Here is a 15582-nt window from a genome sequence, read left to right as displayed (position 1 = left end):
GCATAGCGTTAGAAATAATGTGGCCTTTTTATAGTGTAAGAAATTACACTTGGGAGAGGGGTTGTTGTTGATATTAATTTTTTGAATCTTTATTTTTATATATTTTTAGATTTATGTGGGAAATGTTCAATTTTGTTGTTTACTTTTTGATGAATTTTATTGCTTATGACTACTTTTGTTATGTTTGTAATTATGCACATTTTCTCATGTTGTAAGCCGCCTCGAGTATAAAATTAATTATTAAAACTAAAGTATACTGTAATCCACTTACAACTAAAGTTTTCCTTCCTTCCTTTAAAAACTTTACAAAAATCTTAAAGCACTGAGTTATTGGACCAGAAAAAAATCTCATCTAGTATAGCATCCTGCTTCCTTGCAGCCAGCCAGATGTTTCTGGAGCTTCACAACATAGGGCCTTGTTTATTAATTTCCACAATGTCCCTCTCGGATGACCAGATACAGTGGAGGACAACAGGGCTCCTGCCTCTTTTGCAGTTATAGAGGAGTGCCAATTTCAACAAGTGCAGCTTGCTCTCTGGGTTAAGAAAAGGTGCACTTTCTGAAATTGTGTCTGTTGTACAAGTATTAGATAAGCAAAACTCCATGTCCTCCTTTGAATCTGGTAGTTTGTTTTTTTTCATTAATTGTTTTGTAAGTTAAAGAACTACAAAAAGAAAGTGGTGGCAGCACTGGTTCAACTGAGGTCAAGCGCTTCTCACTTGTGTCCCAGCCCATGGGCGTACCCAAGGGGGGGGCAGGAGCAAAAAATAATAATAATTAAATGGTTATCGGCAGCCTAAAAGGAAAAAAAAGCTCTCCTAAAAAGCTCAACTTTCTCCCCCTCCCAAAATCTAAATAACAATTGAGCTCTGCCGGCCACTGTGTGTGTGTGTGTGTGTGTGTGTGTGTTGCACCGGCTGATCGTTGCAAAGGAGCTTTGGAAACAGTTCCCTTGCATGGTGAGTTGCGATGGCTGAGGATCCTAGGAAACTGAGTTTTTCAGCCATTTGGGGGCTTTCTGTTTTTGGGGGGGGTTCTGTTTTTTGAAGCTGTTTTTGTTTGCTGTCAGTAATCTAAAAACGAACTGAACCCCTAAAAAACGGGGCATTCCTCATCCCCAAAAAGGTCAAAGGTCAACAACTTTGAGCTGAACCCCCAAAAACGGGGGTAGATCACTGCTGAAAGTAGATCACAGTCTCTTGGGAGTTGGCCACCCCTGGTATAAGACATGTAACTAGAATAAAAAAATAAAAATAAAAATTCAAGCAAATAATTGTAATAACTACTATAATAAAGCACTGCTATAATTATATATAATTTTCCTAAAATTTTGGTTTCATTCGCCTTTCCGTGCTGAAATGTCACAACCTGAACGACCATGGCTTGCCCCCCCCCCCTAGTTTTGATCCTGGGTACGCCCCTGTCCCAACTTGCTAGTTGCAGAATAATATCATGTAGCATAAAGTGATGCTATATTGCTCAATTTTTAAACTGTTCTAAGGGTTTTACCTTTTTCTTCTTTTTGTATTTTATTTTTTATGGTTTTAAGTCTCCTTGAGTATTCCCATATAAAGGTGACTCAGACACTGAATAAATTAAAAAGTATACTGAATATCAATATGTAAACATAAAAAAACCCCAAAAAAACATTCCATGTTGGTCTCTAAGGTGCCACTGGAAGGAATTTATTTTTTTATTTTGTTTTGACTATGGCAGACCAACATGGCTATCTACCTGTAACTGGAAATATGTAAACGTGTACCGGTAATTAAATCACTGTTGGAAGGGAAATGCCCCAAATGCTTTGTTTTTCTCTTCAAATTAAAAAAGAGCACACAATTTTCTTTCGTCTGTCCCGATAAGCACATAAAGAGAGCCCTGCTGGATCAAGCCACAGGCCATTTAGTCCAACAACCTGTTTTCACAGTGGCCAACAAGCTTAGAAGCAACAGCACTTTCCCCATTTGTGTTTCCTAGCAACTGGTATTCAGAGGCATACTGTGTCTGGCAATAGAGGCGGAGCACAGCAACTGCTAGCCTTATCCTCCATAAATTTGCCTAATCCTCTTTGTTGGTATCATTGCATCTTGTGGGAGCAAATTCCATAGTTTGACTATGCACTGAAATCCTAACCTCATTTACCTAGGAGTCTTCTCTTCTTCTTTGGTGATCACTCATAGCTGACTAAGATTGTCTTCCATGAATATGGTGTTAACAGTGTGTCTGTAAGTGACTGTGGAGGCCAATTCTGGATCCACACATCCTTCCACAGTGGGGACATAGGTTTCTGGGTGGCAGTTGTTCACGGTGAGGATTTGCCAAACGTGCCTTCCTCTTAGCTCATTTTTCTCTTTCATCCTGAGTTTGTGCTTTTTCGAAGTCCATGATGCCTTTGGTAGAGGCACTTCTCTAATTGGAGCGTCCTCGGGCCAGTGTTTCCCAAATAACCATGCTTACACTGCATTTTATTTAGATTTGCCTTGAAAGCGTCTTTAAACCTCTTTTGTTTTCCAACGGCATTTTGCTTTCCATTCTTAAGTTGGGAATAGAGTAGTTGGTTTGGAAGACGATAATCAGGCATCTGAACAACACGACCAATCCTAGGAGTAATCCCCACTGAATTCAGTAGGGCATGTAGTAAAGTTAGGATTCTGCTGTTACTGTGATTGTTAATTTTCTTTGTCCTTCTGATTTCTCTTGCAGATCTTGGCAAGTAATAACTTTTGACAGACAAGCAGCATCTTTTATCAGAATTGTTGGAACTCACAACACAGCTAATGAGGTAACATAATAGATGAAGGTCGCCTCTATGATTGATGCTAAGATAATGTATAACATGTCACCCAGTTTTCCGTATTCAAGGCTGCCAAAGGTTAACGTTGTTCTTTTGTTGGGATAACTTCGTAAAGATGACAGAATATATCCTCTAACTCAACAAACGGGGAATTTATTGGTGTCCATAACTGTTTCTTTGCAGTCATGTGTTCAAATTTATCATTACCATGTTACAGTGGCCTTCGCTAGTGCATTGTTGACTGCTGCTTGAGGATACAGTTACAGTTTCGTGCACCTTTCTAAAAATGATCACATGATGCTAATGCACTGCAATTGGTCCATAAATGAGAAAAACATAATTAGTCCTTATTTTCTTTAAAAGAAAGTAAGTAAATAAAAAAATAAAAATGACACTAATTTAACCTACAGTGTTGACTACAAAGAAGCTAGCCAGTTAGTGATTCCTTTAGAGCAGGGGTGCACCATCTGTGGCCCTCCAGATTTTTTTGAACTACAACTCCCATCAGCCCCAACCAGCATAGCCAGTGATCAGTGATGATGGTAGGTAGGTATAGTCCAACAACATCTGGAGGGCCGCAGATTGTGCACCCCTGCTTTAGAATGTGTCAGGCAGGGGTTTTTGTTGTTGTGTAGTCGTGTCTGACTCTTCGTGACCCCATGGACCAGAGCACACCAGGCACTCCTGTCTTCCACTGCCTCCTGCAGTTTGGTCAGACTCATGTTAGTAGCTTCGAGAACACTGTCCAACCATCTCGTCCTCTGTCGTCCCCTTCTCCTTGTGCCTTCAATCTTTCCCAATCAGGGTCTTTTCCAGGGAGTCTTCTCTTCTCATGAGGTAGCCAAAGTATTGGAGCCTCAACTTCAGGATCTGTCCTTCCAGTGAGCACTCAGGACTGATTTCCTTTAGAATTTGATCTTCTTGCAGTCCACGGGACTCTCAAGAATCTCCTCCAACACCATAATTTAAAAGCATCAATTCTTTGGCAAGCTTATTTATTAATTTAGAGTGCAATCCATATCCTGGTTGCCAGCCAGTGGGGATGTATGAAGTGGTGAGGCCCCCTCTGCAACCGCCACTACTGAAAAGGCCCTCTCCTTTACTTAGCTCACTTCATTTGTTGGAAGCACTGAAGATCTTCTGAAGATCTTAAGGCTCAGGTAGATGCCTAGAATAAAGTGAGAGATGGTTGTCTGAAGTTATCCAGTAAGGTTTTTGGCTAAGTTAGAATTTGTGCTTTGATCTACCTGGTCAAAATATGATAAGTCTAGCTATCACACTGCACTGGCTCTACTAATCGATTAGTATGAGTTACCTGAAACTATAGTCAGAGGCGTCTTAGCCATAGAGGCTAGTGGTGCAGGGAACCATGGCGCCACATTCTGGAGGACGCCAGGGAAGAGGCAAAGGCTGGACGCGGAACCTCCCATCATCAGCTCGCCGCCCTCATCTGCCTCCGCCATGCTGCGCTGCGCCCGGAGCCTCCTCCTGCGCCGTCCTTGGCGAGGGAGCTGCTCCTCATCCCACCAAAAGTGGGGGGTGGTGTGTGTGTGCACGTGCGCGCTCGGCTCTGTGCTTCTCCCTGCTGAGCTGCAACAGCAGCTTTGCCTCCAAGCGTCTTGAAGCGCGCCACGCTCGTCCGGATAGGCGCGGGGCCCTGCCACTCCACCGCGCTGCCGCCGCTGCCCTCACCTCGCCCCCGCCGGGAGCTCAGCCCAAGGAGGAGACAGGAGGGGCAGCTTCCTTCCGCGGCTGCATTGCCTTGCGCCCCTTCGCGCGCCTCTCCCGTTCACCCGCAGCAAAAGCGCCTCTGGAAGCAGCTTTTTTCCTACGTAAAAAAAGCCCCCTTTGCAGCTTTTCGCTACACGTTGGCAGAAAGAATCAACACAAGGGCAACGGGTACTCTTTTCCCCCTTTACTTCGTTCCAGAATGAATTAAAAGGAATGCCGAGGAGGGAGAGGGTGGGGAGCACTAGCAGCTTTCAAGGGAAGTGGTCCCAACGAGGGGAATTTTTTTAAAAGGCTCTCACCGGATTCCTTGACCTCTGCCCACCCAGGGGTGCTTTAGCCATAGAGGCTAGTGGCGCAGGGAACCGTGGAGGAGCCGCCCTCCAGCTGCTGCCCGCCCGGAGGGAAAGGTGGGCGTGGGGGGCGCCGGAGCGATCCCTGCACCACAGCGCCAGATAGGCTTAAGACTGCCCTGACTATAGTGAATGCAAAAGTTGCTCAGGAGAGTAAGTATTTCCTATATCCTTGCATTACATTCTCTTCATGACATGTTCCTATTTTCTAAACTTTTTTTTTTTACACTTCTTGGCTGTGGGTGATCTTTTAATCTTTCTTTTGTCCTGTAAAGGACAAGTCGTTGCATTTTGTTGCTCATATTCATTTCATCGGTTATCTAAGTAAATTGGGCATACATATCTTTGTAGGACTGCATCCCTTGAGTAGGATGGTTTTTTTCCCTCTTGCATCAGTTGTTACTTACTTGCAGCCAGGGTTTGACTTAAACGTAGACAGAGGCACTTAGGGAACACAGGTCCCAGTGCTTGCCATCCTATTTTCACTTCTAAACCTACAGACACCAATATCGGCATATACCCTAGGCTAAGAGTAAGAGAGAAAAAGCAAAAAACTGAAATGAAGCTGTAGTCTCAAGAGTCTGGCGAAGAAATGTATAAAACTGCTTTTTTATTTTAAAAAATCTGGTCATGTTGCTGAGTTTTCTTGGAGATTAGAGCCAAGTTCTTGATGTAGGTTAGCATATTTATATCCCTGTCAGTCACATTAGAAGATACTTTTACTGAAAGAGAGCTGGTATATTTTAATCTTGTAAAAAGTGAATCATGTCATTTCACAGAATAAATAATAGCTCCATTAAAATAGAAGCCACAAATGCAGGTAGGTAAATTATTCATCCCTTTAAACTGTATGTGTTGAGTCTCACCCACCCCACCCCCACCCACCCGCCACTAGAGAACCAAGGCAGCACTTTAACCTGTTAGAAGCTTAAATGTGGGCAGATTAATGTCTCTAAAGCCACAGATATTACATGCTCCTGCATACATATTTCATACAATGGGAAATTATAAATAAGTCCATAAATTGAACTTGGTGATGGCCTTGGATGGTATTAACCATTCACTGCCTGATTCTCAACCAGAATCTATGCTGTTTCCTGGGCTAAAGTAATAAACTCGTCACAGATTCAAAGGTATACATTTTTGAACCTAATCAGTGCTTACTGCTGCTACAAGGTTTATTCAGTACCAAGCACGCTTCACAAAATGCTTATTCTGGGATGTTTTTCCTTTGCGCCCCCCCCCCCAAATACTTGATTTAGCTAAATACAATGTCTGTCTGTATTTACAGTTTGTAGTAATTAGGATCATGGTAATCATCATAGTAAACCAGAATAGTGTTCCATTTTGAGTTCAGCAGCCTGTCGCCAATAGTGATCATTATCGAATGCTTGAGTGAATATGCAACTAAATGCATAGTAGACAATTACAGGATTGCCCGCTGCTAGGGAAAGTGCTCTCATAATCTGCTATTAGTGGTGAAATTAAGCCCTAATGGCCTTTTGAGTGATATGATGATATTCTCAGTGTTTCAAAAGTGCAATGATACCCATGTAATATTTTGAAACATTTTTCAGGCAAAGTTCCGCAAATAAATGGTATTGCAAATAACACACTGCTCTCTTCTTCTAGATGAAATCGTAGGCTTGCTTTTTAAACCATTACATCTATGCCAGGCATGTCCAACGGGTAGATTGTGATCTACCAGTAGATCACTGGACGTCAGTGGTAGATCACTGGTAGATCAGTGGCTCCCCACAAAGAAGCTGAACAACTTTGGCTTCCTTAAAAAAGCTCAACATTTTGGCCTTTCACCCCCCCCCTCCAAAGTGGGCCTTCCCTCAGCTCTAAAAAAAGAAGCTCAACAAGTTTGACCTGAACCCCACATAACAGGGCTTTCCTTCCTTAAAAAAAAAGCTCAAAAACTTTGACTTGAACACCTAAAAAAACAGGCTTCCCTCTTCCAAAAAAAGCTCAACAACTTTGACCTGAACCCCAAAAAGGGGGCAGATCACTGCCAGTCTTTAACTGTGAGTAGATCACAGTCTCTTGGGAGTTGGCCACCCCTGATCTACGCCATGGGGGGCATATAGGTACATCCCATGCTGAAGCTGTACCATTTAAAGGTCTACAACCTCCCCTTAGGTAGTGTCAAAGATGCAGGCCTTTGACACAAAATAGTCTGTGGGCAGAATCCAGAGTCTACATGTTAAAGATATGCATGATTGGCTCTGCCCATCTTATTTCAGAACTGTGGAATGAATCCATAGAAAAAGTGGTTCCTGGGACATGACTACATGACATAGTAACATTTAACATGTGCCAGGCCCAAGAAGGAAAGGGGAACTTAAGAGCTCTGTTGAGTCAAACCAAAGGCCTAATTAGTCCAGTATTTTGCCTAAGGGAAGTACACAGGTAGAGGCTTTTACTTAACTTGTGCTTCAGTCTATTTTATACAAGCTGGTTTGTATTAGGTCTTGTATTTCAAAGGCCCTTATTAAAGTACTGGCTGTCCTCCATAGAAGGCACTACCACAAATTTAAATGCTAGATATTTTTGCAGCTATGATTTAAGGTGGGGCATGATCCTCAGTCAGCCCAAATCTTGTGATGGAAAGAAGTATACCAGTTATGCAGCTCAGGGCAGAAACAAACGCCATGCGGTTGCTACTCAAAAGCATATCAACTGGGACTTCCCATGTGCCCATAGCGTGATATCTGTAAGCTCTGGCTATGCATCTATTCTGATGTTATTACATTCCTTTCTTTCCCAAAGTTGTGGGTGTTATACTTGCTCTTCTATTCTCACCTGTGTCCAGTGTTTTCAAACAACATTCTCTTCACACTGTTAGAGCCACTAGAGTTAATGGGATATTTTAAAGTATCTGCTACACAGCAAGGAGTCATCTGTTAGTTAGTGCGTTAGTATTGGCATAATACCCGAACTTTTTTTGTAACCCTATGCTAGCTCCAGTTACAGGTAGGTAGCCGTGTTGGTCTGCCATAGTCAAAAATAAATAAATAAATAAATAAATAAATAAATAATCCTTCCAGTAGCACCTTAGAGACCAACTAAGCTTGTTCTTGGTATGAGCTTATCTGAAGAAGTGTGCATGCACACTAAAGCTCATACCAAGAACAAACTTAGTTGGTCTAAGGTGCTACTGGAAGGATTTTTGTATTTTTTATTTTGTTTTGACTATGCTAGCTGTTTGCCAAGCTGCCCCAAACTTAGAGGGGCAGTTTAAATTAAATGAGGAGTTTAGGTCTTTTTCTGCGCAATAATGAACTTTACCATTCAGTATCACTTGTTTTCCCTCTCAGAAATCAACTCCATCTTTATTTAACATGGGAGCAACTAGAGGCTGTTAAAGTAAGGATTCATACATTCATCACACTTAAAGCAAGCAACCAGATTCATTCCTACGAGTAGCTGTCCCAGCATTCTGTGGTATTTCTGAATGTTCTAGGGATGCATTTGGACACATTTTCCATCCTGTTATTTCAGAACTGCAAGAATACATATGATGGGTAGAGCAGATGAAGCAGGGTTTGTTTGTTTGTTTTTTGTGTCCTCTGGCTTCATCATGCAATAGCCCTGTAGTTTGTGTGGATTGACTTTGTAGTGCCAATCATATTTGAAGAAGTGCTAATTGCTAGCCGTTAACAAGCTTCTGTTTCTTCATATTTTTCCTTTCTGTCTAATAGTAGTCTGGTTGCCACCTGTCTTTTTGAATAAGGTATCTCAAAGGCTAATTTAAAAAAAATCCTGGATCCTATTTAATTATAGTTATTAACTGTGCATTTCTGCTTTCCAAAAAGTTTGGCAGTGTTTGTGGAATATTAATCATTTCCTGTTCCTCTGGTGTTTTAGCTCTTTATCCAGTGTGACTCTGAAATTTTTGTTAGTCTTTGGATGTTTTGATTTCTTGATCACTTGCTCAGCATGATTTTGATTTCCTTCAGCATTTTATCAGCCTCCTTTGGGAGAAGTCTGTCTACTTCTACCATCTGCCTCTCATCTTTCTTTGTGAATGGTGAAATAAAGAATGCATTATGTTTTTAGCGATATTTTATGGTGCTTATAAAAATCCCCTCATGCTACCTTTTCACGCTAATGCTGCCTTCTGTAGTAGCCTCTACTTCCTTAACTGTTTTAAAACTAGTTTTCATTACTTTCCTTAACTGCTTACAAAATATTCCTTTTCTTCACCATCTGTGCTTTATCCCTCTCATCTAACCTTTGTCATGCTTGGTGATGGCATCTCACCTGTACATTTCCTTTTGGATTCTGTATAACACAGTGTAGATTGTTCCATTCCTATTTTGCTTGTCACTAGAAGACAGGCACATGTACCACTTAGCGCATCCAATCTTTACCTTCTTTTGTTTCTGTTTGATTTCCCTCGCAGTTTTCTAAAATGTTGCTTGCATCCTCTAATTAAGCTAAAACCCATCTTGTTCTCCTGATCTGCTTCAACCAAAATCTATGTTAATAACACACGCACACCAAAGCAGCACATATTTCCCGTTTTCTTCCGTGTCTGCAGGCTTCATCCAGTAATACCTTAACAGTCATTTTCCTTTTTTGCCGTCAGTCCCCAGATGAAGGCATATGGGGACACGCAAACATACGGTCCTTCGGTGAAGATAATTAAGTTGTTCAAGCAAATACATGCATGAAATGGTTCCTTCCATGGAAATGGATAGGGAAGGCATTCTTTTCATGGAAGCTCTGTACAGACACCTCTATCCTGCACCCAAAATAAATCCCCAGATCATTTTACATATTTGAAAACATTTGCTTGGTATTGTTCTTTTTGTAGTTCTACGTGGTGTCTTCAGTTATAGTTTGTAGCACTGTCTCTTACTACCCTGACTTTGCAGCGTGTGTGTTCCAATTATCTTATTCTGGTACTTTGTCCTTGTAAGATTCTGTTTTATTGTGCATATGATACATAGCATTTATTACTTTGGGAAGCATTTAATAGAAGATGCTGTTTGGGACAATAATAACAGTGAGTGTAATGATGCTATAACATAACAGAGCCACTCAGATTTGACTCCTGGTATCAGGGGTGTACTCAATTACATTGCCTTCCCCAGAAAGTACCGTAGTGCAGTGTTTTTCAACCACTGTTCCGCGGCACACTAGTGTGCCGCGAGATGTTGCCTGGTGTGCCGTGGGAAAAATTGAAAAATTACTTTATATATAGTCAATATAGGCACAGAGTTAATTTTTTTAACATTTTTTAACATTTTCTAATGGTGGTGTGCCTCGTGATTTTTTTCATGAAACAAGTGTGCCTTTGCCCAAAAAAGGTTGAAAAACACTGCGCGTAGTGTATTCTTGTCAATTGATAACTAAATTCAGGGGTTGGTTTTGGGGCTGTTCTGGTGTTTTGTTTTGTCCCCCCAAATTGTGTTGCTGATCACGGCAACTGAAAAAATGGCAACAGCTGTTGCGGGCGGGGGGGGGGTAAAAGTACAAATAATTGCAGTATTTTGAGAAGTGCCTTTAATTAAAGTATTACAGCAACACGTGCAAATGTGGAAATCACCCTGACAATTGCTGGAAAAGCTATCATATAAATATAGACAGATCTCTCCAAGAAAATAGTGAAGGGACAGCTGAGAATCCTTTAGAAAGCAAACAAGAGGGGACTTCCGGTGCAGCAAAATGGCGATCACCATTAAAATGATGATCACCCGCTGAACAGGGAACCGTTTGCGCCGTTGCCATTCCATTGCCACCGGTGTGTAAGAGAGAGTAGGTTACACAAACTTCGCTCCCTGAGTGACCTCTCCCTGGGATCGCTGCCATCTCCCTCAAATAACTGAGACTGGTGAGCCTGTTGCTGCCGTGTTTTGAAGCACTCTTAGGTCTATGCTGTTGGATTTTTTGCATTTTTATTTCTCTTCTTCATTATTTTTTATTTTTAACATTGAATTGACCCTAGAGTTTGACCTTTGATCCTTTTTAGATTATAAATATACCATAATATAAATTTATTTATTTTTAAATATCAATTGGACTCCTTACTTCAGCTCCTGATTTATTTTATTTTAATAATATTATTCATTTTATAAGAAAAACAAACAAACAAATACAAAGACAAACAATACACAAATAAATCTTATACTATCTTAACATTTTTCACTAACAACTTTGGGTGACTTCCCCTGATCCCTCCTCTGAATTTCATTTAAAATCTTCTTTGGCAATTTCATACATTAACGGATCAATTATTATTATCTTCTGAATTCTAATTCGTCCATTATTATTTATTTAAAACATTTTAATTTATATTTTACCTATACTCTAATTATACCAACAACCTATATCTTCTTCCCTAAGGCACATAGAAATTAAACATTACACTCAATTTTTTAAAAAGTTTTTTTCATGTTTTTTATTATTAAAGATTTTCTTGATTTACAAAGGAATTACACTCAATTTTCAAATATCTTTTAATTTTCTTCCAACTTTCTGGACCGCTTCCTCTCCTTGGTCGCGTAGTCTCGCCGTCAGCTCAAAATGTTCCCTAAATTCAATCGTTCATTTACCAGCTGTCATGTCATCCTGAAAGAAAATAATAACCTCCTTGGGGATTTCTTCCCTGGGGCACATCCCCAACGTGTGGTAAAAGGTTATTTCTTCCTCCTACCTTTCCAGCATTTATTGTCCAGTCTGAAATACATTTTTGCGAATTTAGCCGAAGTTAAACACTGTCCTTGCATCATTTTGCTCATGTTTTCCAACAATGCTGTACCTACCCTAAACTTGTGACCTTTTTCACACAGTCTCTCCCCCCCTTTAAACAAAATGTTGTGCCCCAGATCCAAAATGTCCAATTTCACTTGATCCTCTTTCGTGCACCACAGCAGCAATGAATTATATCCTGTTGTAAAATTTTTACTCTTTATATCCAACTGTTCTGTTTCCAATCTGGACTCAACTCCCACGTTGTCAGCTCTGATTTTAACCTCCATTCTCACTTCATATATATAGTATATATATATATATATATATATATATATATATATATATATATATATATATTTGTATATATTACCCTCTCCCTCCCCCTTAGTTTGTTTGTTTGTCTTTTGTAGATTAGTTAGCTAGTTTGTTTTCTTCCTTTCCTCACCCCATATATATATATATACACATACATCCCATCACCTACCTCTTTCCTCCCATTTATATAACAACCAATTAAATTTGTAATTGTTCTTCGCATCTTCTATCGAATTTTTACTTTGACTTTTTGACCCAGGTTTTAGACTGGTCCAGATAAAAACTGTGGTGAACTTTAATCCTTAACCCCACTGCAATCCCAGTTGGAATTGGATACCATCACACTGTTAAAGTCAAGGATCTCCGCCCCCCCCCCAATGCCCGTTATTTAGTTTTTATTTTAGAAAACCTAGCAGCTACACCTTCCCATCAGCCTCTTCCTTCCTAAATTCAAACAACGAAACTGTTTCCTTCATCCCCAAGTCAGAGAAGTATTCCATAATAAATATTTCTGGGCATCCGCTGGCCATCAAATGCCACTTAAATAAGCTTTCAAGCCTTTAGGTCATTTTGCATATCTGGTGACCATGCTTGCCACAATTTTTTTTTTTTATTCAAAGAACATAGTGACTGAAGTTGCATTGGTTTCACGCATACTGTGGGGACTGTGAATTATCCAGAGAAAATCCAGGGGCTGAGGTAGACGATTCAGTGAAGATATCTGCTCAGTGTACTATGACTCTCCAAAAGGCTACCGAATTGTAGGCTGTGGTGGAGGAGGAAGAATATTCTAATAGTCTCGTATAATCAATGGTATGTCAGTAACTTGTTTTTAGCTTTTTCCCTTCCAGAGAGATAATAGGGCCTGGGTAACGCTAAGTGAAATCATAAGAGTTTTCCAGTCAATATAAAAGAAGGTTTGGGAAAAAGATTAAAAAAATCTGAGACATAAAGTAAATACAAATAAGTTAAAATAGTGGTCGTGGCAAAAGCTTTATCTTAAAAAACTGCAAAGTTATTATTTATTCATTGCTAGTGTCACTCAGCATTGTTAATTGACAATAGCTATCAAATCAACATAGAGGAGCAATTTTTATATTATAATTTTTACAGAAGAATGTTGCAGAGCAGTTACCATTCATATTAGTATTTATATTTGCTTTGGTTTTGCATATTATACGTTAAAACCCTTTGAACAATAAGCAAAAGCAGTATCTTTCTTTTTCTTTGTAAAGTTGAGCTATAAGCATGTGGGCCAGTTTGGACAGTATTCTGTCCCTTCACCTGTATGCGATATGAGTTCAGAAATGTGTGCTTCCTCTCAGGCCCCACTCACCATATTAGAAAGTAGGGCTTTCTTTAAATCAGGGGTGAGGACCCTTTTGGCCTTGTGGGCCAGATCGTTGTCTCCTCTGACCCCACGGGCCAACTTTGGCACATGGATAAATTATCTTACTTTTAATGTTTAATTATAACAGTTTTTCCTCCTAATAATTCTATGAGCTTAAATCTTTGAGAGATGAAACCTTACGACAAAATAATGTTACAACTTCATAAAACACTTTTTAAAGAATTATTTTTATCATTTAGATGCAGTGCACTGGCTTATTCCACAATTTATGCACAAGGGACCATTCCTCATAACTCTTAAAAATAAGAATTAGATGGAATCTTATTATACATTTGAAATCACTAAACTGTTTTCTGCTTTATAAATCAGCTTGATTTTTAAGGTGCAGGAGTATTTCTTTGAATGTAGTTGGTACCTTCATCTCTGAGAAACAAAGAGTTTTTGCAGTCCTCTGATTCTAAGCAGAGTACCTCATATTAAAGTTATCAAACATAAATGCTTATAAGCTAAAGCCATCTCACAATATTTATCTTTCTCAGTGTTTCATCTATAGTGTTTGTTTCTTAACGGGTTATAAACACAAAGCTGTGAAATGCAGAACTATGCCTTTTGCAGCCTAGTGTTATTCATCCTTACTCAGAAATAAGCCTGTCTATGGAGTTTACCTGCTAGAGTGGTGATTTGTTCTATTTTCAGCACTGCTGGTCGAACCATTTAAAAATAAATAAATAAAGGCTGCAAGCATAACAAACAAGTTAAAGCAATGTGTGAAACCTTATAAAAAATCCATAAATGGACTAAGACAAGAAAAAAAATTAGAATACAAAAACAGCAGCAGTCACAAAATAATTTTAGCAAAGAATAGTTGTGAAGATGTCATAGCTGCTCATCAAAAGGCAATCAGTCACGGTGCCTGGCAGACTTCCTAGACAGGGTGTTGCATTGTCTTTATGTCACCACAGAAAAGGCCCTATCCCTTCTGCCCACATGCTGTACTTTTGATGCTGATAAGGGAACTGAGTAGTAGAGCACCATGAGACAATCTTAAGGATCAAGCTGAATTTGATGGGCAAAGACCATTCTTCTATAGTTCCTGGTCATTTAGGGTTTTAAATTTAGCCTGGAAACAAAGTAGTATTCAGCATAGATGACATGAAATTGGAGTGCCATGTTCCATATTCATTGGGGCTTACATGAAGGCATGCATAAATTTGTGGTCCTTTACCTTGAGCAGCTTCTCTATGCTCCATATAGAAGGTCATTTAGTTCTAACTATACTACCCTGTGTTCCCACTTTATTGGTTTACATTCTCTTGTTTTGTTCTGTTTTTTCAGGTGTTCATTGTGTGCATTTTGAGTGCCCAGCTCAAACTGCTGCCCACAAGGAGGAAGGCTGTGAGGAAGACATGTGCACAAGTGGGCAGCAGCTGGCATCCCGTCCACCTCGAGCTTCAAGTACCAGTTCTGTGCACTCTCTCCCAGGATCCACTTCACACCCATAAGCTCACCAAGCCTATAAAGAGCCTGAATAAAAGTATTTACGACCCCAGTGCCATGATAAAATTGTTCACCATCTTCTTATTGTAGGCACCTCTTGTTCTCTGAATGGACAGAGGGGACCATACTTGGCGGCTGGAGATGTTCAAGTGGAAAAGGCTGCCCAAAGACTTGAGGGGTGGCTTCATTTTGTTCAGATCAGGATGTTCTCCAGGGAAAAGAAATGGGCTTTCAGTTTTCACCAACTCTCCTATTTACACCCTACCTCTTTAACTGAACCAAATCAGGTTGATTGAAGGAAACAAACCAACAAAAAGCCAAGCCCAATTGTAATATAAACATGCCATGTGAACAGTATGGAAAAGAGATCATTACATGTGCCTGCAGAAGGTACTTCCTAGGAAATGGGTGTTCCCTTAGAATGTTTATGGAAGATAATGTGTACAGAAACCATATTTTTTATTTAATTTATTCTTGATCCACATTTCTTTGTAAATTGCATGCCATTTTCAAAGTCTAAGAACATAAGAGCCTGCTGGATCAGGCCAATGGGCCCTCTAGTCCAGCACCCTGTTCTCACAGTGGTCAACCAGATGCCTGTGGGAAGTCCACTAACGTGACATGAGCGCAGCAGCACTCTGCCCACCCATAATTCTCAGCAACTGGTATTCAGAGGCATGCTGCCTCTGACAGTGGAAGTAGAACAATAGCCATTGTAGCAAGTTGATAGCCTTATCCTCCATGAAGTTGTCCAATCCTCTTTTAAAGCCATCCAAGCTGGTGGTCATCACTGCCTCCTGTGGGAGCAAATTCCATAGTTCAGCTGTGTGGGAAAAATA

General features: G+C 40.2%; 1 protein-coding gene across 2 annotated transcripts in view; it reads left to right on the top strand.

The window, feature by feature from the left end:
* The window catches only part of BTBD9 (BTB domain containing 9), a 147976-nt gene extending 132631 nt beyond the window's left edge, over positions 1 to 15345 (top strand). The window contains exons 10-11 of one of the 2 annotated variants that reach the window (XM_033144578.1): positions 2704 to 2782; positions 14582 to 15345. In XM_033144578.1, the coding sequence (XP_033000469.1) occupies positions 2704 to 2782; positions 14582 to 14833 (331 nt within the window). In that variant the 3' untranslated portion in view covers positions 14834 to 15345. Of the gene's footprint in view, positions 1 to 2703; positions 2787 to 14581 lie in introns of both variants that reach the window. The other variant, XM_033144579.1, reaches the window with a different exon arrangement.
* The last annotated feature ends 237 nt before the right edge of the window (positions 15346 to 15582 follow it).

Source organism: Lacerta agilis, chromosome 3 (genome assembly GCF_009819535.1).
Source record: "Lacerta agilis isolate rLacAgi1 chromosome 3, rLacAgi1.pri, whole genome shotgun sequence".
Taxonomy (NCBI): Eukaryota; Metazoa; Chordata; class Lepidosauria; order Squamata; family Lacertidae; genus Lacerta; species Lacerta agilis.
Note: the sequence above shows the minus strand (reverse complement) of the source record. Positions and strands in the feature narration are given on the sequence as shown.